The 26,439-nt window shown below is 39.8% G+C and overlaps 1 protein-coding gene across 3 annotated transcripts in view; it reads left to right on the top strand.

Annotated features, from left to right (window-relative positions):
• exoc4 (exocyst complex component 4) overlaps positions 1-26,439 on the top strand; it is a 572,850-nt gene that overhangs the window by 444,209 nt on the left and 102,202 nt on the right. For all 3 annotated transcript variants that reach the window (XM_063073038.1, XM_063073040.1, XM_063073041.1), the window contains exon 11: positions 14,438-14,574. In XM_063073038.1, coding sequence (XP_062929108.1) covers positions 14,438-14,574 — 137 coding nt within the window. The remainder of the gene's footprint in view (positions 1-14,437; positions 14,575-26,439) is intronic.

Below are 26,439 nucleotides of genomic sequence, written 5' to 3'. Positions count from 1 at the left end.
GAAAACTAAGTTTTTTAAAACTTGTCCCAAACCTCCATGTTCTCCCAGATTCCTGTATGTAATTAACCACCAAAAACTATATGAGAACCATACAGAAAGATCAATCCTGTGCTCAGTGGCAATTGCTAATGACGTCTAAATGTGCAGGATTCTACAGATAATACGACATTTTCCATTGGGAGTTCAGCAATGGTAGTGGGAGGTGAAGCAATAAAATGCTTTGGAAATAATTTGGACAATGTGTGGCTCGGGTGGTCAATGGTTGGGTTGAATTGTTCTCCAATCTTGGCTATTTACTTGCAAGCATATCATCACCATAAAAGGAGGCATCATCAGTGTCAGTTAGGAGTTCAACAATGGTAGTGTGAGGTGAAGTAATAAAATGCTTTGAAATTAAAGGTTATCTTTATTTGCCACATGTACATCAAAACGAAAGGTGAAAATGCGTCATTTGCATCATCATTTGTGAAGTGCTGGGGGCAGCCTGCAAGTGTCGCCATGTTTACTTCACCAACATGGCGTGCCTACAGTTCACTAGGCCTAACCCTAATTGTACATCTTTGGAATGTGAGAGGGAACCAGGCCCTACACAGTCACTTTGAGAACATACAAATTCCTCACGGACAGCAAGGGGAATCAAACTCTGAACAGTGACTGCTGGTGCTGTAAAACAGTTGTGCTGAGCATAAGTAGCCCAAATACCTGGCAGTAGGCAGTTGAATAACATTGCCCATCAAACTGAAGTGAAACAATATCTGCTGGAAGGCAGGGAGGCACAGTGGGCACAGCCAGTCGAGCCATGGCCTCACAGTGCCAGAGACCCAGGTGGAATCCAAGTCTGTGGAATTTGCACATTCTCCTGTGACTGCCTGCTTTTTCCCTTCGGTGCTGTGGTCTGCTGCCACCTCCCAAGGACGTGCAGGTCGGAGGTTAATTGGTAACTGTAAATTTCACCAAGTGGAAGGAATTTGTGAAGATATCAGGATTAATATAGGATTAGTGTAAAGAGACATTTGATGGTCAGTGTGGACTCAGTAAGCTGAAGGGACTGAATCCTCACTTGAGCTCTTCATATATCCATGAATCTTTGAAGGTCCTGAGCCTTGTTCTGAATGTGCTGCTTCCTGATTAAACTTATATTTGATTTATCTTTATGCATAAAATTTATATTTATCAGGAGTGCTACGTATACAGGGCCCTTACCATTGTCAGTGATTCCTCCCATTCATCCAACAATCTCTTTGACCCCCCTACCGTAGCATTAGGACAAGGACTGTTAGGATGGGAAACAGCTTCTTCCCCCAGTCCTTGAAACTACTCAGTCCCTGCCATCACTCAGGTCTCATCCCATATGAAGTGCCAATAGCATTATGGTGTTGCATATGCTTTATGTGCTGTGTTTTGCACCTTGGTCCGGGAGGAATGTTGTCTCGTTTGATGGTATACATATATACAGTTAACTTGAAGATGAAATTGAATGTGTGAGAGATCAAAGATACAGTGTAAAATTAACAAAAAGATGGGCATCTTTACTCTCTTCTAAGTATCTGTCTGAGAAGGTAAACAGCTCAAGGCCAGGAAGCTAATTCTCTTTTGCATAAAGCACAAAGTAGTTGATTTGTTAAGGCCACACACTGCTGCTTCCAGATTGTACCATGGCATAATCCAGTCTGCTTTTTCTTTAATAAATTATGCTAAACCCACTAAAAGATGAATGTAAAATGAGCTCCTTGTGTTGAGATGAAATAAGAAAAACCTCTGCCTATTCTTGGATGCCTATTGCTTCACCATTGCAATAGTAACCCTGCTTGTGTTCCGAGATTAGAATCGTACAGCAGAGAATGAAAACATTCAGCCCATCATGTCTCTAAAGTTCAAAGTAAATTTTATTATCAAAGTGTACTGTATATATATCACCATATACAACCCTGAGATTCATTTTCTTGTGGGCATACTCAATAAATCTATGGAAGAATAACTATACAGGATCAATGAAAGACTGCATAACCCGCATGTTCAACCAGAGTGCAGAAGGCAACGAACTGTGCAAGTACAAAAAGAAGAAATGATAATAATAATAATAATAATAATAAATAGTCAATAAATATTGAGAGCATGAGATGAAGAGTCCTTGAAAGTGGTTGTAGGGACATTTCAATGATGAGGCAGGCAAGTGGAATTGAGTGAAGTTATTCCATTTGGTTCAAGAGCCTGATAATTGAAGGCTAGTAACTGTTCCTGAATCTAGTGGTGTGAGCCGTGAAGCTCTTGTACCTTCATCCTGATGGCAGCAGTGAGAAAAGAGCTGGTCCTGGGTGGTGGGGGTCTCCGATGATGGATGCTGCTTTCCTGCGACAGCTTTTCCTGTGGATGTATTCAGTAGTTGGGATGGCTTTACCCATGATGGACTGGACTGTACCCACTACTTCTTTGAAGGATTTTCCATAGCAGGCTGTGATACAGCCTTTCTATATACTCTGCACTACACATCCATAGAAGTTTGTCAAAGTTTTAGATCTCATACCTAATCTCTGCAAACTCCTAAAGCAGTAGGTGCTGCCCTGCTTTCTTTCTTAATTGCACAGAACAGGTCCTCTGAAATGATAACACTTAAGAATTTAAAGTTGCTAACCCTCTCCACCTCTGATCCTCCAGTGAGGACTGGCTCACGGAGTTCTGGTTTCCTTCCCCTGAAGTCTATAATCAGCTCCTTGGTCTTGCTGACATTGAGTGAGAGGTTGTTGTTGAGACACCACTCAGCCAGATTTCCAATCTCCCTCCTATATACTAACTCGTCACCATCTTTGATTCGGCCTATGACAGTGGTGTCATCAGCACCACTGAATCAACAAACTCCAAGACCTTGGCCTCAATACCACCTCGTGCAATTGGATATAGCATTGGAGCTGTGCTTAGCCACACAGTCTTAAGTGTAAAGCGAGTAGAGGCAAGGGATTAAGCACACAGCCTTGTGCCGTACGTGTGCTGTTGGAGAGTGTGGAGGAGATGTCGTTGCCATTCCAAACTGAACAGGGTCTACAAGTGAGGAAGTCCAGGATCCAATTGCACGAGGTGGTATTGAGGCCAAGGTCTTGGAGTTTGTTGACTAGCTTTGAGGGGAGCTGTCAACTAGCTATCAATACAATGGTATACAGTTATTTTGAAGACAGAGCCAGGTTGACAATCAGAAACACTTTTGAGACACGGTCACATAAGCAGGGAAGGCTTGAAATCCTCAAGATCCTATATGCTGTCATTTCAGATGTGCTCAGACATCAGATTGCTCATGGAATCTGGTGGCATATCACCAATTTCATAAAATTTCCCACAATTATAAAGGGGAATTTGGAGGCAGAATGTGTGCCATATTGAACTTGCATCATGGTCACTAACTTCATTTCTTAGGGTAGTATTTGACCCAGGGGTATCAGCAAGTTTCAAGATATTTACACTTTTTAAAATAGCTGAACTATTTTAAAGATAATTTAAAGTTGTCTTTAAATGTTCTGAGAATTGTATTTATTTTTACATGTTAATTTTTAATTTTTACATTATCAGTGTTTGCACTTGTCAGTAGTATTTGCAAACATTTGAAGAGTTCTAACAACTGATTTTTTGCTGGACTTGTGTATTAACCATCTGTCAAAGTTTCACAGGGTCTGGTTGTTTAGCTTCAGAGACTTAGCCAATGTTTGTCTGTCATGAAGATCACTGCCAGCCAATGGTAACCATGCTGGAACCTGACCCACCGAGAAGGTCCTGTGGATAAGTGCCAGAGTGGGGGCAGACCTGCCTGCTTTAAGCTGTGGTCTGCTCCGTTTGGAAACACAATAACAGATTACCTCATTAAGGGCTAAGAAAAAGATGTGAAGTAGAAGTATAAACAGAAGATCCCTGTCAGGGAACATCAGAAACACAGTTGAAGTTCAAAGTAAATTTATACAACCCCAAGATTCATTTTCTTGCAGGTATTCACAATAAATACCAGGAAACACAATAGAAGCAATGAAAAACTGCACCATACAAGATGGACAAACACCAGTGTACAAAAGACAACAAACTGCAAATACAAAAAGAGAAAAAATATAATAAATACAGTAAATAATTAGCTGCATTTTATTTGATGGACTAGAGGTCCAACAGGTAATCAATCAATCAGTCAATAAATAAATAATCAATATTGAGAACATGAGATGAAGAGTCCTTGAAATGTTTCAGATTGGTAACCTTTCACCAGAACAGAAGAACTATAATGCAAACCTGTTATAAGTTGCAGAGTAAAGGAAGGGATGGCGAAAACAAGGGGAATTAGGGAATTGCTATGATAAAAGTGGAGGCTAAATGATGCCTGCAAATGCTGTCTGAGAAATGCACTATCTCCGTATCTAAGATGGTGGTGAAGCTTCTCTCTGGAAGTGGTATCCAGTAGAGGAAGATAGGTGAGGACAGAGCAGAGAAACCAAAACATCAAATAACATACGTAAAGAGAGAAGAAATTACTTCAGGTTACATGAGAATTGGCTATTTCTAACACATGGCTGATTATCTGAAATTGTTGAATGTTGATTGTGGGATTTCAGCATTACCTCAAGCTTAAATTGAGCAGTCATTGGAGCAATGTCAGAGGCCAAAGACACAGTGGGTGTGGGATGGAAAATTAAATTCAGAGGCAGGTGGAAGTTCGGGGTCCCCCAGTTCCGTAATGTAGTTACCCAGTGTGCATTTCATTCTAATCGAGCATCTCTGCATGGAGTGGAAATGATACTGATTTGTTCCACTTAGCAGGGATACTAATCACAAACGTTGGACTCAATATGGCATTCAACAACTTCAAAAAAAAGCATGCTTTCCTGCTTGTGCCAGAACTGGCTACTCAGTCCCAACCCAAAGGTTCAGTTTCTGTGTGTCTACTCCAACAGGTTCAGACCAGGTAATTCAGTAACTAAATAGAGCCTGGCCCCCTCACTTGGAGCCTAACAGGGTCTGAATATATCACTGGCATATGTCATGAAATTCATTGCTTTGCAGCAGTACATTGCAATTCATACTATTGGTTTAAAACTATAAATTACAAAAATATATATCATTAAATAAGTCGTGCAAAAGAGAACAAAAAATAGTGAGGTAGTGTTCATAGGTTCATTGTCCATTCAGTTATCTGATAGTGGAGCAGAAGAACCTGTTTCTGAAACATTGAGTGTATGTCTTCAGGCTCCTAAACTACCTCCTTGGTGGTAGCAATGAGAAGAGATCGTGGCCTGGTGATGGAGATCCTTAATAATGGATGCTGCCTTTTTGAGGTATTTCCTTTTAAAGGTGTCCTTGATGCTGGGGGGAGGCTGGTGCCCATCGTAGAGCTGATTGAGTTTACAACTTTCTACAACTGTTTCTGATCCTGTGCAGTGGACCCTCCATACCAGACAGTGACACGATCAGTTAGAATGCTCTCCACGATAATCTCTAGAAATTTGCAGACTAAACTTTCTCAAACTCCTACTGAAATATCGTCTTTGTAATTGCATTCATATGTTAGGCCCAGAATTAGATCTTCAGAGATGTTCACATCCAGGAACTTGAAACTACTCACCCTTTCCATTGCAATCCCTTGACAATGATTGATGTGTGTTCCCTTGATTTCCCCCTCCTGAAGTCCACAGTCAATTCTTTGGTCTTGGTGATGTTGAGTACATGTTGGTTCAATATGAATCAGGTATCAGAAGCATTACAAGTCCCAAGTCCTTATATTTATGCTATATTTATGTTCTGTTCTTGGTTGGTGCAGCTGTAATGAAACTCAATTTCCCTCGGGATCAATAAAGTATGTCTATGTCTATGCCTATGTCTAGTCTTCTCTGGGTTCCAGTTGCCTGTGCTTGAATTAGATTTGGGTCAGGTATTACTTTTACACTTCAGCAGATCTCTAATATGAAGTAGCTTTATGAAGTAGTAATTTCACTTACTGTTTTTTTTTGACATTCCTAAAATAAATCCCACTTTGGAATTTTTATGAAAATTGCAGCCTTCTCCCTTAACCTTTCTGATGTGTACTTGACCAGGATGAATATGTGGAGGATAAATAGGAAGTGGTTCAAGTTCTGTCCATCTAATTGAGTCATCTGCTCATCAGTGCTCTTCAGGTTAAACCTATTGTGTTTAATTTCTGTGCTGTGGCAGCCGTTTTTATTTTATCAATGGTTTCTGCTGCCTGCTGTTTACAGCTGATCTACAATCAATATTTATTGCTTTGTAGTTTATGGTAGCTGGAGGATGGGCTGGTGATAGCAACAGAAGTGTATTACATCAAGTCCTGGGACCAGTTGGGGTCCTGTCACAGTAATGGATTATTACACTGTATACAGTACTGCAGACAGGTGAAACCTGCTGAAGTGGAACAAATCGGTACCGATTGCCGCTCCCCTCTGAGACACTGACTTGGATGTGGGCTTTCTGTACTGACAGATTGATTGATATATTTGTGGCCAGTCCTTAATGAACAGTGCCCATCATTGGTCAGTGGTAGCCACTGCTGAATAAGCCCTGTCAGAGTGGGAGGAAAATGAATAATGTTTTCAAAACCTATCACTGTAGATTTAGGAGAATGCAGATGGCCAAAGAGAGCAAGGTCAGTTACCTCCACTGTAATTAAGACCAAGCAAACGTTTAATCTTTTCCATCTGTCAACAGGTAAACTGGATAGCCAATGAAAATATAAATTCTATATGAAAGGATCTCCATGTGCTGCGTGTCCAAAACATTATCAGAATTAGAATCAAGTTTATTATCACTGACATATGTCTTGGAATTTGTTTGTTTATTTATTTATTTATTGAGATACAGCATGGAATAGGCCCTTCCGGCCCTTCGAGCCACATGGCCCAGCAACCCCTGATTTAACCCGTGCGTAATTATGGGACAATTCACAATGGCCAATTAACCCACCAACCAATACATCCTTAGCCTGTAGGAAGAAACCAGAGCACTCAGAGGTAGCCCATGGAGTGACAGGGAGAACATACAAACTCCTTACAGGCAGTACAGTGTATAATACATAAAATATACCACATATGTATATGAAATTTAGTAAGTAGTACAAAAAATAGCAAAAATAGTGTCAGTGTTGATGGGTTCATTGTCCATTCAGAAATCTGATGGTGGAGAGGAAGAGGCTGTGCCCCAAACACTGAGTGTGTGCCTTCAGACTCCTGTACCTTTTTCCTGATGTTAGTAATGAAAAGAAGGCATGTCCCTGGGTAGTGGGACATCTTTAATGATGGATGCCACTATTTTGAGGCATCCCATTTTGATGATGTCCTGGATGCTGGGGAGGTTAGTGCCCATGATGGAGCTGGCTGAGTTTACAACCCTCTGCAGTTTTTTTTCCAATCCAGTGCAGTGGTCCCACCATACCAGAGGGGGTACAACCAGTTAGAATGCTTTCCACAGTACAGTACATCTGCAGAAATTTGCTGAAGTTTTTGGTGACATGCCAAATCTCCTCAAACTTCTAAGAAAATTATATTTTGAGGATATTTGGTATTTTGCAGGTTTTCCTCCTGCCTCACTAAAGGTTGATGAGGTTGCATTGCAAATTATGGTACATTTGATACAAAAACTTACAACTTTTGTCCAGTGGTGCCTGAAAGGTGTGGCAATAAATAAGGATTTTACTTATAGTCTGCGCCAGAGCCTTGCAGAATCCACCATTGTTTATACTGGCATTCCTAGACCGGGTGCACAGTTGCTGCGGGTTTCATTACACAAATCTACATGAAAATTATAAAGATATTGATCAATGGAACTGGTTACTTTTTCAATAACATGTAACTCTCAAAAAAGCAACTCGATTGAATTACTGTGTACGTTCTTGTTGGACGGTTCACTTGAATCTACAGCTTCCTGGGACAATAGCAAAACCATTTTCTGTCATTACAAGCAAGTTGCATTAGGCTGTATGTAATAGTTATATTGAAACAAAAATTATAGTCTGTGGTGGTTTATAATCACACACACATCCCCCTATTATCAGCACTACCTTCTAATCCTTTCTTCCTCATGTACATATATTTTCGTCAACTATCCATGTAGCAACATCTAACAGCGGATTCACCTGTGCAGGATGAGTCTTATGCTTAGATTTACAAGTTAAGATATACTATGTCCAAAAATACAACAGTTTTATAATTTCAACTTCCTGTGGTACTTGCACACTTAAATGTTTTGCTTCGTCCCTCTCCCTGTGGGCCAGTTGGAATTATTATCATATTTCAGATCATTCGTGTTCCACCTAAGACACTTAAGCTCAAAACTTTTAAGTGAAACTTCACTGAAGTACTAGTCGAGTGCGGTTCTCTCTTTCAGTGTTGTGTGTGACTTATATGTACCGTGTTGTGCACCTTTGTCCAGAGGAACGTTGTTTCATAGAAACATAGAAAACCTACAGCACAATACAGGCCCTTCAGCCCACAATGCTGTGTCGAACATGTACTTACTTTAGAAATTACCTAGGATTACCCGTAGCCCTCTATTTTTAAGGCTCCATGTATCTAACCAGGAGCCTCTTAAAAGACTCTTTTGTATTCATTTGGCCATATACATAATTATGGTTGAATGATAATAAACAAAATTGAAACTTGAAATGAGGTGTTTACCTGGTTTCTCTGGTATAAAGATACAAGAAAACCAAGGAAGTTATCCAAAATATCCTGAACAATAAACTCTTCTTGGGCTTCCAGCCAAGTACAATATTGATCTTAATTGCCGTTTCGATGGCAATCTCTACCATCTTCATCAGGGATGAATCCTGGTCTGTTGAAATCAATCCTATGGCCTTTGCAAATGCAATGTTCTGCTATTGCTGATTTCTCCGGGTAACCCAAACGGATACACCTCTTGTGCTCCATGATGCGGGTTTCCACAGTGCGTCCCATCTGGCTGATATATGCTGCTCCGCATTCACAGGGAATTCTCTAAACGCCAGCTGTCCTGGGTCCCAGGTGACCTTTGACCCACATAAACTGTCTTTCCTATATTTCCACAATTTCTGGAAGGATTGCCAGGGTCTGAAGGAATACCAGATTAATACCATCCACAAACCTGTAAGGAAGCTCAAATCACAAAATTACTGTGCCATGCCAATGACTTATGGGACCACCTGGTGAAGGAAGCTATTGAAGTAAAACTAGAGGAAAAGAATTTTAACAAAAACAAAGGTCTCACTCTCAGTAACAACTGGAATTCAATTGTAAGCAAGGTGGGACAGCAGAAACCTGATGAGATGAGTACTAACCATTCAGGAGGGACAGACGATGGGGTATAAATACCACCAGACTACACATGTCCAGGCATTATCCCTGATGAAGATGGCAGAGTTTGACATTGAAATGCTGGTTATAATCAATATCTGTAACTTGCTGGAAGCCCGAGAAGAGTTTTTTTCCATATACACTGGGAAAGCACCAGATCCTTTTTCTTCCTAGACAATATTTAAGTCTCTTTTTCTTTTACTGAAATAAAAATATTTTAAAATGTGTTACTTGTTCTTTCCTGATTCAACAGTGAGAGATATCAGAAAACAAATGAGGCACTGTACATGTATTAAAGTTATAAAAAATACTTTATTGGAATTATATAATGAATAAAATACAAAAAATAAGGAAGAACACATTATGAAGTAGAGAAGAAAACAAAATAATACTTATTATCCACTTAATAGGACAGTACTAGGTGGTACTTGCACTTGCAGAACCACCTTCCCCACCCCAGGAAAACATGTTTTCACCATTACCTACTCTCAAGGTTGTAGACTGAATTTCACCCTAAGTTCTCATAACTTTGCTGTGGCTAGTTCACTTATTCTTTCTCAAAACCTTCTCATATTCCAGACTAACACCATTTGTGTAGCATTTTACCAAGAAGAAATCAAATTTACCTTTTTCCTTGCATTCATTCACCAACAACGCGAAAACGAGTTGACTGTTTTTATTTTGTGGAGGTTTACTGTGTGCAGTTTATTACATTACTTCCTACAACTGTGAATCAGTTGTGAATCATTAACTGCAAGGTGCCTTGAGGTTTTGAGATATATTGTATCAGTTATTATTTTTGTTTCTGGTCTAATACTTATCCCTCTACAAGGAGTACCTGTGAATCTCATCAGTGAATCACAGAGTAGTTACAGTGCAGAAAGAGATCATTTGGCACACCAGGCCCTTAACAGCTCAGTGTAAGAATATGTGTACTCATCCCATTTTACACCCTATCCCACAGAACTGTAAGTACTTTTCTTTTAAGGACTAATTCCTTTCTGAATGCTACAATTGAATCCCTTCCATGACTAATTCAGACCTTCACTATTCACTGCATTAACAAAATTTGATATTCAGCTTTTGATTCTTTTGGCAATCACCTTCATAATGTACCTTGGGTCTTGATCCATTGTCAATGGGAACATCTCCTCTCTAATTCTTCAATATCCTTCACAATCTCCTCTATTCCAAGAAAGTATTTCACATATTCACATAACTAAATTCCCTTATCCCTGGAATCATTTTATTAAATACGTAGTGTAGCAGTTAGCGCAACACTATTACAGCTCGAAGCCTCAGAGTTTGGAGTTCAATCCCAGCATCCTTTGTAAGGAGTCTCTGTACGTCCTCACGATGGAATGTGTGGGTTTTCACCGTGTGTTCCAGTTTCCTCCCACAGTCCAAAGACATAACAAGTAGGTTAATTGGTCATTGTAAAATCTCATGTCCCTTGATTATGTTAGGGTTAAATCGGGATTGCTGGCAGTTGCTGAGTACTATGGCTCAAAGGGACGATTTTGCACTGTATTTCTAAATTTAAAAATAAATTATAAATCTGATATAACTCCATTCTAAACCCTTCGCATCTTTTCTAAATTGTGATGCTGATAACTTCAATTGTGGCTTCATCAGTGATGTCATAGAATCATAGAAACGTACAGTAGAGAAACAAGCCCTTCAGCCCATTTAGTCAGAGCCAAACCATTTAAACTGCCATAACCTTCCATACCTCTACCATCCATGTACCTACCCAAACTTCTCTTAAACATTGAAATCAAGCTTCCATGGGCCACTTGTGCCGGCAGCTCGTTCCACACTCTCACAACCCTCTGAGTGAAGAAATTTACCATCATGTTCCCCTTAAACTTTTCACCTTTCCCCCTTAACCTGTGACGTCTGATTGTAGTCGCACCCATCCTCAGTGGTAAAAGCCTGCTTGCATTTATGCTATCTATATCTCTCATAATTTTTTATTCTTCTAGCAAATCTCCCCACAATCTTTTACATTTCAAGGAATAAAATACTAACCTAGTTAATCTTTCCTTCTAACTCAGGTCCACCAGTCCCAACAACATTCTTGGAAATTTTCTTTATACTTTTTCCATGTATTCATATAGGTTACATGGTCAGTACAACATTGTGGGCTGAAGGGCCTGTAATGTGCTGTAGATTTTCTATGTTCCTGTGTTTCTTTCAACTTTATTTACACCTTTCCTGTAGCTGGTTGAACAAAACTGCACATATTAGTTCAGATTAGGCCTCACCAACATCTTATACAACTTCAACATAACATCCTATCTCCTATACTCAGTACTTTGAATTATGAAGACCAATATGCCAAAAGCTTTCTTTATGACTCTATCTACCTATGCCGCCTCTTTAAATGAATTATGGACCTGTATTCTCAGATCCCCTCACTCCCTGAGAATACAGGTCCATAATTCATTTAAAGAGGCGGCATAGGTAGATAGAGTCATAAAGAAATTTAGAATCTCAACTTGCAGACCAGGCCTATTTTTTTTACCATATTTTCTTTCTCCTGGCTCTTATATTTTATGTATTGTTTTATTGAAGCCCGGGATCCTGGATACACTTGGACCATTTTCTCAATTTGTTTTCAACAATGTTCATATGAACTTGGATTCTTGTCTTCCTCTGCCTCTTTTGGAATGGTGTCCTGTCATTTATATTTTCTCTTCTACCTGAGGTTTATAGTGGAGATACTTGCACTACAGTATAAAGTAGTTTTTGATTTTCTGCTCTCCTCTGAGGAAATGGTTCGTAGCTCAGACCAATCCATGATAGACCATTTTGAAACCAAGTATTCATTAAGTGATCAGCTTTCTTTTGTGGCATCCTATCATAATATTATCTGGCACAGCTCTCACAGTTTTTATTTAAACAGACTAAATTCACTGGAGAGGCATTCATAGTTGAGTGGTTTCATACTCATGAGTAACTAAATAGCACGGCAATCAAACACCAGTCTGATAACCAGATGTTTTTTTGACAATTTCCTGCTGCTGCCCAGCATCTCCGGTTTCCACAAGGAACACCGGCTGGGATTTTATATTTGGTAATCACCGTGTGTGAAAAAATATAACAGAATTAGATTCAGGGGCAGAATAACATTAATCCCAGGGTTTTGTAGCCTAGTAGAGGAAGGTTGTCCAAGAAAATTGTCTGGAAGGAGGGAAAACGAAAATGTTTCGAAGGAAAATAGCTGATTTTCACCTTTTAGTTTCTGTGCGAATGGTTAAATATGCCATAATCCTTTACATTCATGCACTAATAACTTGGGTTGTTGGGTATACACTAATAACTTGGGTTGTTGGGTATACACTAATAACTTGGGTTGTTGGGTATACACTAATAACTTGGGTTGTTGGGTATACACTAATAACTTGGGTTATTGGGTATACACTAATAACTTGGGTTGTTGGGTATACACTAATAACTTGGGTTGTTGGGTATACACTAATAACTTGGGTTGTTGGGTATACACTAATAACTAGGGTGGCATGGTAGTGGAGTAGTTGTGCAATCTCTCTACAATGCCAGCGATCACTAATTAGTCTATAAGGAGTTGTGCATTCTCCCTGTGACATCGTGGCTTTCCTCTGGGTGCCCAGGTTTCCTCCTACATTCCAAAGACGTATGGTTAGGGTTAGTATACCACGTAGCTACAGGAAGAGTGTCAATACTTATGGGCTGCCCCCAGCACAATCTTCACTGATTTAATTTGATGCAAATGACTCTTTTCACTTTATGTTTCTATGTACATGTGACAAATAATGCTAATCTTTAATCCAACAGTTACTGAGAAATTTTAGGTTCAGTAATGCTGCACTTTATGGTCTACTACAGAGAAGTCAGACAAGAGTGCACTAGTTAAAACTGATTTTTTTAAAAAAAAGCAACTCTAGGTTTGATTTATCACATACAATGACTAAAGGATGTATTTCCAGACCGGATGTTCAAGGCAAGAATACTGAAATAATTAAGATGATATATGTTCTGAGGTCGTGAACTATAAACTCTAAACAGACGTACTTCAAAGGGCTGATCAGCTTTCTTTATGCAAGCATGTTGTATCACTGAGATCTTTCTGTCTTGTTGTAGAATACAATCATAAGATCAGAATGAGATAAAGAAAAGGTGTGAATTTGTGCTTCATATTGAACAAGATTTTCTTCACTGAAGGAAAATTCTTATATTAAATTTTATCACAATGATCTAATAACTGACATAAATGGCAAAGAAAAATCTATCCACTGTGTCTTTTAGGTTATGGAGCAAGGTACAAAATATTTTCTCAACCAAATTTAATTATTTTACATATATGATATTACATGAAAAATGTTATGTTTTTCTTAACAATTCAAGTCTATTTTATTTGGTTTTGTGTTTATTAAATATCTTGTGGAAGTTGTAGCATCATAAGCACTTCATAAATAGTGTAGAAAACTCATCAGCTGCATGGTAGCACTCCAGGTAGGACAACCATCTCACAGTCGCTGCAGCCCGGGTTCAATTCGGAACTCTGGTATTGTCTGCATGGAGTCTGCATCTTTTCCCTTTGACCACATGGGGTTTTCCCAGGTGCTCTGGGTTCCTGCATACGTTAGGGTTGTTGGATTACTGATGGATGAATATGAGAGGGGTGGAGAAGGTGAGAGAATAGATTGAAGAGAAATAAATGGGGAATTAAGGTTAATGAGATTTCTCGATTGTCATGAGAGCCAGCATTCAAATATGAGCTAAGTAGCTTCCTATGGCATGAGAAACTATGGAAATCTAACTCTGCCATGGACTGGTGGATAAAATGATTCACATTGTAGAGGGTTGTGTCATCGACTCTGCACTTGTGAGTTCTAAACAACTCGAAGCTGGGCCGAGGTGGAAAATAATGGGAAAGCATTGACCAACTCCATCTCGGCACTTCAGCTTGTCACAGTGAGACTGCTGAACGTCTAACACTGATCGTATGACTAACTTCCTCAACACAAGGATTTGGATGAAAATTAATTTATTTTTAGAGACATTTTAGCATGAAATATATGTCATTTATTACATTTTTCCCTCATGAAATCTATGCTGTTTAATGAGGTGTTACTGTTTTGTCCCTGTAGAGCACCGTGGTGGTGGAAAAATCGATGCAGGACCTGGTCAACCTGATGCATGACCTGAGTGCCTACTCTGACCAATTCCTGAACATGGTGTGCGTGAAACTACAGGAATACAAGGACACCTGTGCCCTGGCCTACAGGTAACCACCAACAGTGCAAATGAACCTGACCTTCATTCTGTCATTTTGTTCCCACGTTCAAGGATCAACTTTATTTGCCATATATATTTACATATATTAGGAATTGACTGTGCTATGTTGCCACGACATGCAACTAATAACAACAATGTTAATCAATTATAAAGAATAAAGAATTATATTAAAAATAAAGTTAGAGGGTATGGGATGGATATGGAATAAAATTTGTATAAATACATAAATACCAGCATGTATTTAAAATGTAAACATCATTATAAAAAGTGGTTAAAATTTTTTACAGTGACTGAGGTAATAGATAGACGGAGGTGGGGTAACTAGAATGGTTGGTCAGATTAATTGCCTGGAGAAAGATTGAAAACTTGGCTGGGTAGTTTAATAACAACAACCTCTCACTCAGTATCAGTAAGACCAGGGAACTGATTGTAGACTTCAGGAGGGGGAAATCGGGAGGTCCATGAGCCAGTCATCATCAGAGAATCAGAGGTGCAGAAGGTCAGTAGCTTTAAATTCCTAGGTGTCACTCTCTCAGAGGACCTGTCCTGGACCCATCATATAGAAATTATTGTGAAGAAAGCACCACAATGTCTCTACTTCCTCAGGAGTCTGCAGAGGTTCAGCAGGTCATCGAAAACCTTGGCAAACTTCTATAGATACGTGGTGGAAAGTGTGCTGACTGGCTGCATTATGGCCTGGTATGGAAACACCAATGCCTTTGAGCAGAAAATTGTACAATAGGTAGTGGATTCGGCCCAGTACATCACAGGGAAAACCCTCCCAACCATTGAGCACATCTACATGAAACATTGCTGTAGAAAAGCAGCATCCATCATCAAAAATCTTCACCACCCAGGCCATGCTCCTTTCTTGCTGCTACCATCAGGTAGAAGGTACAATTGCCTCAGGACTCGCACCACCAGGTTCAAGAACAGTTACTACCCCTGAAACTTGAACAAAAGGGAATAGCTACACTCATTCAAAGACTCTGTTATATTTTTGTTTTCAGTTAACAGTTCCCGATGTTTACAGTTTACAGTTACTGTTCTTTAGATTTGCTTAGTAGACTCGTAGAAAAAAAATCTCAGGATTGTTTGTGGTGACGTGTATGTACTCACAATAAATTTTACTTTGAACTTGGGAAGAAGAGAGGCAAAGAAAACAAACTACTTCTGCCATACACAGTGCCTATATGGAACATAGAAATCTACAGCACAGTACAGGCCCTTTGGCCCACAATGTTGTGCCGACCATGTAACCTATAAAAAGTATTCACCCCACCCCCCCCCAAAAGTTTTCATGTTTCATTTCTTTACAATATTGAATCACAGTGGATTTAATTTGGCTTTTTTGACACTGATCAACAGAAAAGACTCTTTCGTGTCAAAGTGAAAACAAATTGCTACAAATTGGTCTGAATTTATTACAAATGTTATACACAAAATAATTGATTGGATAATTACTCCCACTTCAAGTCAGTATGTATTAGATGCACCTTTGGCAGCAATTACAGCCTTGAGTCTGTGTGGATAGGTCTCTATCAACTTTGCACATCTGGGTAGTACAATTTTTCCCCATTCTTCTTTACAAAACAGCTCAAGCTCTCTCAGATTGCATGGGGATCATGTGTAAACAGCCCTTTTAAAGCACAGCCACAAATTCACAATTGGATTGAGGTCTGGGCCCTGACTTGGCCACTCCAGGACATTAACTTTATTGTTTGGAGGCCATTCTTGTGTAGCTTTGGCTTTGCACTTTGGGGTTTTTGTCTTGCTAGAAAACAAATCTCCCAAGTCACGGTTTTCCTCCAGGATTTCCCTGTATTTTACTACATTCATTTTACTCTCTACCTTTACCCCATCAGGCCTTCCAGGGCCTGCTGGAGTGAAGCATCTTCATTGTATGATGCAGCCACCATCATGCTTCATGGATGGTGTGTGTTTGATGACGTTTAATGTTTGACTTGCGCCAAACGTGGTGTTTAGTTTGATGGCCACAAAAGCTCAATTTTGGTTTCATCAGACCAAAAAACCTTCTTCCAGTTGAGTTCAGAGTCTGCACAAGCCTTCTGGCAAACTCTAGCCAGGACTTTATATGAGTATTTTTTCAAAAGTAGCTTTCTCTTTGCCACTGTCCCATAAGGCTGCAACTAGTGAAGCACTCAGGCAACAATTGTTGTATGCACAGTCTCTCCCATCTCAACTACTGAAGCTTGTAACTCCTCTAGAGTTGTCATACGTCTCTTGCTAGCCTCCTTCAGCAGTCCCTTTTTTGCATAGACACTCAGGTTTTGAGGACGGCCTGCTCTAGGCAGATTTATAGCTGTGCCATATTCTTTCTGTTTCTTGATGACTGACTTAACTGTATTCCAAAGGAAATTCAGTGACTTGGAAATTTTCTTGTATCCATCTCCTGACTTGTGCTTTAATGACCTTTTTGCAGAGTTGCTTGGAGTGTTGTTTAGTCATCATGGTGTAGTTTTTGCCAGGATACTGACTCTCCAGCAATTGGGTCTTCCAGATACAGGTGTATTTTTACCACAATCAATTGAAATACCTTGACTGCCCACTAGTCTCCAAAAACAGATCTCTATTTAACTAATTATGTGATTTCTAAAATCAGTTGGCTGCACCAGTGATGGATTGGTGTGTCATATTAGAGGGGACGAGTACTTATGCAATCTTACTTAGTGTTTTATATTTGTTATTAATCTAGATCACTTTGTAGAGATCTGTTTTCACTTTGACATGAAAGAGTCTTTTTCTGTTGATCAGAAAAGTTAAATCCATTGTGATGCAATGTTGTAAAACAATAAAATGTGAAAATTTTCAAAGTGGAGTAAATACTTTTTTTGGCACTGTATGGCAGACTTATGAACTTAATAATATTATGGGAACAACAGGAATTCTGCAGATGCTGGAAATTCAAGCAACACACATCAAAGTTGCTGGTGAACGCAGCAGGCCAGGCAGCATCTCTACGAAGAGGTACAGTCGACGTTTCAGGCTGAGACCCTTCGTCAGGACTAACTGAAGGAAGAGTCAGCAAGAGATTTGAAAGTGGGAGCTTATTATGGGAGCTCACTCTTATGTAGGGGTGCCCACAAGTTAGATATTTGTAACCCGGATATAGTCCATACTGAATTACAGGTACAGGTGCAGGCCATTTTCCCTATTTAACCATTGTGAGCTTCAGTTTGTATTTCCCATGGCTTCCATCAAATCAGATTGCTTATTCTCAATCTCTGCTCATATCCTTGTTTTCATTATGCTTCTTTTAAACATTATCTTCTTTTTAAATCTGCCAGTGCTGTTACCTTCAGTAATTCAATGATCATGGATATTTATTTCAGTTCATTAGCATTTTACTGTCCTAAATTTGTTTATAGCTGGAAATTGCTGGCAGGAAGACAGTATCTAATGTAAATGTCATGAAGGATTTTTCCTGGAATGTTTGACAATGCAGAATCGGGTACCAGCTCAGACCAACCTTGCAACATTCTCTCATGCTTGCACAGCATTGACAGCAGAGTTTGATAAAGCCATCATATTCAGAAAATAACAAGTTCTAAAACTGGAGTTTTTGGCCCAGAGTTTGATCCTTCACATTGAGGCAGTGTAAAGTCATCAGACTTCCCACGCTGTGAAATTATCACATGGATAGGTAGAAATAAAGCCTGGCTTGGACACTCCCTTCTCCCTTGTTTGCTTAAAAATGGTAGTATGCCACATGATCATTTGTCACAAAAGGAATTATTTTATCCATACGTCCATTTCTGAAATAATATTAATGATTTGCATTGGTGAGTTTTATTCAACTCAATAAAAAAAACTGTAAACACGAGTTTCTGCAGGTGCTGGAAATCCAGAGTAACACACACAAAATTCTGGAGGAACCCAGCTGGTCAGGCAGCATCTATGGAGAGGAATAGACAATAGACATATAAGACCAAGACCCTTTATCAGGTCAGAATGGTGAAGGGTCCTAGTGAAGTGTCTTGGCCCGAAATGCCAACTCTCTGTTCCTCTCCATAGTTGCTACCTGACCTGCTGAATTTCCCCAGCATTTTGTCTGTGTTACTTTTTATAAAAGCTATTTCAGTTTTGTGAATCACATCAATCAAATTGGCACCAAATGTAAAGTGTATTGAAATCGTCACCAGTAAAAATTAATCAGGATCTGAGCTGGACTGTGAAGGATTTTGAAGTGCCACTTAAAACATACGCTCAGTAGCCTCTTTATTAGATACACCTATACACCTGCCTGTTCATGCAAGTATCTAATCAGCCAATCATGTGGCAGCAACTTAAAGCATAAAAGCATGCAGACATGGTAAAGAGGTTCAGTCGTTGTTCAGACCAAACATCAGAATGGAGAAGAGATGTGATCTAAGTGACTTTGACAGTGGAATGGTTGTTGATATCTCCGAAATTGCTGATCCCCCAGAACTGTCACACACAACAGTCTCTAGATTTCACAGAGAATGGTGTAAAAAATCAAAAGCATTCAGTGAGCAGCGGTTCTGTGGGTGAAAGGCCACAGAGGAGAATGGCCGAACTGCTTCAAGCTGACAGGAAGGTGAGAGTAACTAAAAAAAAACGCATTTCAACAGTTGTGTACAGAAGAGCATCTCTGACCACACAACACATCTAACCTTGAAGTGGATGGGCTATAGCAGCAGAAGACCAAGAACGTACACACAATGGCCACTTTATTACATATAAGAGGTAGAGTGGCAAAGCCCTGCAGAGGTACAGAATGGTTGGGATGGTTTTCGTTTTGTTCACAAGCCTCTGTGAGGCAAAATCAAACAGAAATTACATTTCTAACAATGGCAATTGGGTGATGAAATTTAGAAAAATCTCTGAGAAGGCCACTTTTCCTGCCTGCACTGTCAGTTTGAAGAACAACATTTGATGGCTGAAAGCAAATCAACTGCCCATACATTCATCAAATGATGTGAGTATGGCAGGACAATTGTAGGTTTTGGGTCATATTTCAGGTCAACTAAAACCCAAACAAGAGAAATAGAAATCACATTAATAAGAAAGACTTTACTTTTTTCCATAGATGCTGCCTGTCCTGCTGAGTTCCTCCAGCATTTTGTGTGTGTTAATAAGAAAGATTTTTTGGTTTTGGTTTTGTTTCTGCCGAATCTCTAGAACATCATTCCCTTAGAATTGGCAATGAAGCTTTGATTTATTCCACAACCTTGAGAGTTGTGAAATTTGAGATCTTGAGAGAAGAGCTTTATTTGTCACTTGTACATTGAAACATCGAAACACACAGTGAAATACGTCGTTTTACTTAAACAACCAACACAGTGTGAACATTGTGCTGAGACAGCCCACAAGTGTCGCGACACTTCCGACACTAATAGAGCATGCCCTAAACTTGCTCACTGTAACCTGTACGTCTTGGAATGTGGGAGGGAACTGGAGCATCCAGAGGAAACCCACACGGGGAGAAGGTACAGACAGTGGCCGGAATTGATCCCTGGACGGTGGTTGCTGGAACTGCAAAGCACCAGCAGCACGTTAGCATAGTGGTTAGCGCGACACTATTACAGTCCAGGGCCACAGAGTTCAGAGTTCAATTGCGGCATCATCTGTAAGAAGGTTTGTACATCTTCCAAGTGCTCCGGTTTCCTCCCACAATCCAAAGACGTACTGGTTAGTTGGTTAATTGGTCATTGTAACTTGTCCTGTGGTTAGTCAAGGGTTATATCAGTGGGCTGCTGGGCAGCACAGCCCGGTGGATTTATTTGCTGGATCTCCAAATAAATAAATAAATAGATAAAATAAAGCAATTATGCTAACCGTGATGATACTGTGCCATGGTGAATTAAGTCAAAGAAGGATATAATCTACTCTTAAGGTAATTTGGAATGTGATTATTCAGAACTTGTTTTATAATTTGGATGGTAGGTTAGACATGATTTTTTTGACTATTTTCATAATGTGTAGTGGGAAAACTGAGCAAGTGAAAACTGATTTGACAAGTAAATTGCTGCGTTGACTTTCTCTCACCAAGATTAACTAGGGGAAGCTACTTTGTTCACTGTCTGCAGAGAAATTGGTTTGCCTGTGTAGCAAGTTCCACTGCACTTGTCAATGGATATTTACTACACATGTTGCAGTTTTACCACAGTTTACCATCTCATCTGTCTTGTTTAAAGTGCTTTCAAATGGCACTTTGAGTGATTCTACAGTGAGTGAAACATCAGTTTGAATGATTGAGGTACATTCACACCTGGAATGTAAATATTATATCTACTTCTCTGAAAGGCTTATTCATGCATCAGATGAAAGAGATTCCATTGAAAAGTCACTGACCTGAAACATTATTCTTACTTGTCTCTCCCCAGATGTTGCCTAATCCTACTGTTTTCTATTTTTATTTAAGGTTTTCAGTATCTGAAGCATTTTGCTTTTGTTAATACAGTACTGTACAGAAATCTGGCACGTAAAAAATTATGTAAAGTGAAGGTGCTTTCAAGAATAATGAGAAGTTCCTAAATATCAAAAAAATTACTATAAAGTCAAATTCAACATCAAAGTAAAATATATTATCAGAGTACATACATGTCACCACATACTTGAGATTTTTTTTCTGTGGGCATACTTAGCAAATCTATAGAACAGTAACTGTAAATAGGATCAATGGACATCAAATTGTGCAAATGCAAATATAAATAAAGAGAAATAAATAATGATCATGAAATAACAAGATAAAAGAGTCCTTAAATGAGTCTAGTTATCCCCTTTTGTTCAAGAGCCTGATGATTGAAGGATAGTAACTGTTCTTGAACTTGGTTGCGCAAGACATTTGTACCTTCTACTTGGTGGCCACAGCAAGAAAAAGAGCCTGACCTGGGTGGTGAAGATCTTTGATAACGGATGCTTCTTTCCTACAGCAATGTTTCATGTAGATATGCTCAATGGTTGGGAGGACTTTACCTGTGATGTACTGGGCTGAATCCACTACCTTTTGTAGTATTAAAGGCTTGGGATTCCCAGACCAAGCTGTAATGCAGCCAGTCAGCACACTTTCCACACTACATCAAAAGAAGTTGCCAAGGTTTTTGATGACATGTGGAATTTCCACAGACTCCCGAGGAAGCAGAGGCACTGTCATACTTCCTTTGCAATTATATTTATATGATGGGTCCAGGACAGGTCCTCTGTGATAGTGACAACCAGGAATTTAAAATTACTGATCCTCAGATGATTACTGGCTCATGGACCTCTGGTTTTGCTCTCCTGAAATCTACAATCAGTTCCTTGGTCTTATTGACATTGAGTGTGAGATTGTTGTTATTACACCACTCAACCAGGTTTTCAATCTCCCTCCTGTATGCTGATTCATCACCAACTTTGGTACAGTCCACAACAGTGGTGTTATCAGCAAACTTGTATATGGTGTTGGAACTGTATTTAGCCACATAAATGAAGGTGTAAAGCGAGTAGAACAGGGGGTTAAGTACACATCCCTGTGGTGCTCCTGTGCTGAAAGAAATTATGGAGGAGATGCTTTTACCAATCCGGACTGACTGGGGTCTACAAATGAGGAAATCCAAGAAATAGCAAAAAAACTAAATCAAATCATTATTTGGTGTGACCACCCTTGACCTTTAAAACTGCATCAATTCTCTTAGGTACACTGTCATGCAGTTTTATAACAAAATCAGCTGGTAGCTTGTTCCAAGCACCTTGGAGAACTTCCCACAGTTCTCCTGCAAAATTTGGGTGTCTTGCTTGCTTCTTTGTTAAGATCAGGGCTCTGTGGAGACAATACCATCTGAAACCAGATAAAAAATCTAGGGTGCCTAAGACTTTTACACAATATTGTTAATGCTGTGAGTCATTATGTAGTGGGTATACAAGGCTTGATTTGCGGCCGGTAAAATGAAAGGCAAACATTTATAATGTACTGGTACAATCTTAGGATGTCCCAGAGTATTTTGAAATATATGATACTTTTAAAGTATATTTTCTGTTTTAAAGGATTAAAAGGATAAAGAACATAATGGGTTTGAGAGAATTAATTGTACCAACATAATGTGTTATGATCACTGTGGTAGGAGATGAACAGAAATCCATAACTGTAACATGTGCTTTCTTAATAATGAATGAAGAGTTTTGTGGAAAAGAAATTGACCGTATTTATTTAGAACAGTGCTTCCCAACCTTTTTTAGCCCAACACCCCACTAAAGCACTTTCATACTTGCCAACATCCCACCTAAAGCACTTTCATACTTGCCAATGCCCCTCCTAGGCACAATACACGTTCTGGCACCCCCATAGTGTAAAAACATGTCTACCATATACTAACATGAGAAAAGTTATTCTGCTTTAAATTTTTGTCTTTAAACCTAGTTTACACAGTACCTGTGCGCTGTACAGCAGCTTCGATATCAATGTGCTGCATGAGCTTGACGGTCTTTAGCAAAAGTTGAAATATCTGGTTCAAGTTGTGACAGCAAAAGCCTGAGCCCCCATCAATAACAATATCCAAGCAGTTTCTGATTTTTGTGAGTATGTGGTTCACTATACGGAAGCCTCTTCCAACAAGGTAAGAGGATGGAATTGCAATGAAGAGTATTTTGGCTCTTCTGCAGAGATCAGGAAACTTCGTATAACAGAGTAGCCACATACTACAAAAGCCAACATTTTTGAAAAGCATTTTTGCTTCTTCATCATTCTGAATTTTGATCATTTCTTCTTGCAAGCTCTCTTCCTATTCTTCCACCTTGCAAAGAAATGGGTTAATTACCCAATCCGGAAATTCCAGATCATTCAACTCTTTGAATCGATTCTGAAAATCCTTCTTCGATAACTGCAGGTTAGAATTCAAGGCTTCACTGCCTTCTGACCCATAGAGATCGCACCATACATACTTATTCCACCATTAACAAGGCTAAATTAAAATGAACAATATTACACAAACTGGGAATGCCTGTCTAATGTTGTTGATGACAGCGAGTTGACACAGATCGAATGATGGTAGCGGCACAGGAATGGTGAGGTGAAGATGAAGACAATCACAATAGCAAAAATTATGAAAAAGGCAAGGATTCTGATTGGAATTTTAATATTACTCAGGATAGAACTGGTGTTCAGCAAGCTATCTTTATACTATTTCAGTTATCACAATTGACTGATCATGTAAGGTCTCATAATCCCCAAAGATGGTTCTTGACTGCACATATGAAGCTGAGGTTGCTTTGAACACCTCAAGAGGAATCCTTGGGGCCAGCAGATTCACTGATAGGCTCTATTTTACCATTTGGGTCCAGCCAGCGCTGTATTGTTGCACGACCTGTTTTCCGTAGCTCTGCAGAGAAAGTTGAGAGGGTATACTTGACTTACTAACTGTTAAATTGCATGAACTCGTTCCATGCCATGAGTCAAGGGGAACTGTTGGGCAACCTGGTTTCTAATTTATGCATCCCAATAATGTCTGTTTGGTTAGGCAGGTCAGATAAGATGGTCGCGTTTCAAACCTGTTGTGATGACAAGTGCTCACCGCCTGCAGAGTTATGGTTCTTCCTGTGTTTGTTCCAGTGCCTCATCCTTTTTTTTGGAAGTGCCTGCTCTACTAACGGTCGGTCAGGTCTCATGCCTCAAGATAGGGTGCCACTTACCGCCACCCCCCACCCCAAGAATCTGGTATGCCCCCTGATGACATCTATTTCTCCTAAAGCCCCCTTAGGACATGTAACCGCCCCCATTGGGAACCAGTGATTTAGAACAAGTTGACAGAGTGTCATTATGTTTGGAGTACATAAGTGAATATATGAAACAATACAGGCCCTGGAACTGCTCAGGGACTCTTGGTCTGTCTTTGCTGAGTGTTCAAAAGCACATGCATTCAACTTCCTGAAGAACCTGTAGTTATGCTGATATTAGTACTGGTATCTGCATGAAAGTGTTTCTCTTCCGTTGACCCAGATTATTTAGGGAATTCCAAGGATTGGTAATCACCGTTCATCATGTTGACATGTGCCCACAGAGCTTCGCTGCTTATTTCAGGGTATCCTCCAGTAGCTGGTGATTATTTTCATCTTGGCACAGGGGATTGTTTTGAGATCAGGGCAGCCAATGATATAACTCTTCAACCAATCAAACTGAGAAAATCCACACTGAGGCTGGGTTAGACTTAATATTCAGTTTAAATTGTTGGACAGTCATGTATGGGAAGCAAAACACTGATCGAGTTTAGACAGCCAAAAGGACAGAAAGAAAAAAAAAACCAAAAAATTCAATCACAAACTAGAGAAACGCCATCGGTCATTGGAAAAGCATTAGGCTACAGTCGGTCAGCGATCAGAACAGTTTTAAAGGATAAAGTGAAAAAAGCCTGCCGCAGTGAAAGCTACAATTATTGCTAAGCAACGCAGTGGTTTAATTATTGGGTTTTGGGATTTTGGGTTTTTGATTCTTCACATCAACCCAGCACGGATGGAGAGCGCGCTCAGGAGCGGTCTGTCACTGGATCGAACTCGGGAATTTCCGTTTCCAAGCCCAGCACTGAAACATACATTTCTTAAGTGTTTTATATGCATAGAAAGGTAAAATATATACTATATACTCAGACAAATGTTTGACTAACTGACACTAAATAATACCGGATGTACCTGTTCCGACTTACTTAGCAAGAGAACTTACGTTTTCTTTCGATCCCGATCCACGATAACCTACGCACATCCTCCCGTATACTTTAAATCATCTCTAGATTACTTATAATACCTAATACAACGTAAATGCTATGTAAAATAGTTGTTATACTGCAATGTTTAGGGAATAACGACAAGAAAAAAAATTTTGTACGTGTCCGAACAATAAGTGCTGGAAGAGCACTTCCGGGTTTTCTTGATTCGCGGTTGGTTGAATTCACGCATGCGGAACTCGCGGATAAGAAGGGCCGACTGTATTGCAAAGATCTCACTAAGCTCTGATGCTCAATCTTCTTCACATACAGTAATATACAAAGTCTTAGGCACATGTATAATGCTAGGGTGCCAAAGACTTTTGCACAGTACTATATTTGTCAACGTGGAGTGGAGAGTGAGTTTGTAAATCTAATGGGAGCAAAGACTGTTGGGAATGGTGAGGGTAGAGCGCATTGGGAGGGTTGTGGGACGGGTGGCAGAGAAAGAGTGCTGGGGCGGTAGTGGTGCAGGTGCAGACACACCCAGCCTTGAAACACCAGGCAAAGTCATTTGATTCCAAACAATAGGTTTATTGATCATTACAGAAACTCTCTCTGGTGCTTCCTGCTCCCTCCTCTCTTCCTTCCCCTTTTCCAACCATGATTTCCCTCTCACTGCCTCTTCCCACTCTCAGTCCACAATAGAGACCCATATCAGAATCAGGTTTATCATTACTCACATATGTCATGATTTTTTTTTGTGGTAATAGTACAGTGCAATACATAATATTACTACAGTTCTGTGCAAAAGTCCTAGGCAACCTAGCTGAATACTGTGAACTGTATATGTGCCTAAGACTTATGCACTATACAGTATGACATCCTTTTGTACATCCATGTAATGCAGTATGAACATGTGAGTTACTTACCCCAAGCAGTCAGGCTGATCAACATCTTCACCCCTTAACCCACCCCACCACCACTACATCCACATCACCAAATGTCACTTCATGTAAATCCAATCAGTCTATGTATGTATCTCCAGCCCTTCCCTCTTCTTCTATTCCCACTCTGGCCTCTTACCTCTTCTCCTCACCTGCCTATCACCTCTCCCTGGGGCTCCTCTTTCTTACCTTTCTCCCATGGACCACTCTCCTCTCCTACCAGATTCCTTCTCCTTTCCAACCCACGTGGCTTCA

The sequence above is a fragment of the Mobula hypostoma genome, chromosome 20 (assembly GCF_963921235.1).
Source record: "Mobula hypostoma chromosome 20, sMobHyp1.1, whole genome shotgun sequence".
In the NCBI taxonomy this organism is placed as follows: domain Eukaryota; kingdom Metazoa; phylum Chordata; class Chondrichthyes; order Myliobatiformes; family Myliobatidae; genus Mobula; species Mobula hypostoma.
The sequence above is the reverse complement of the archived record's forward strand: the minus strand, read 5'-3'. Positions and strand labels throughout refer to the sequence as shown.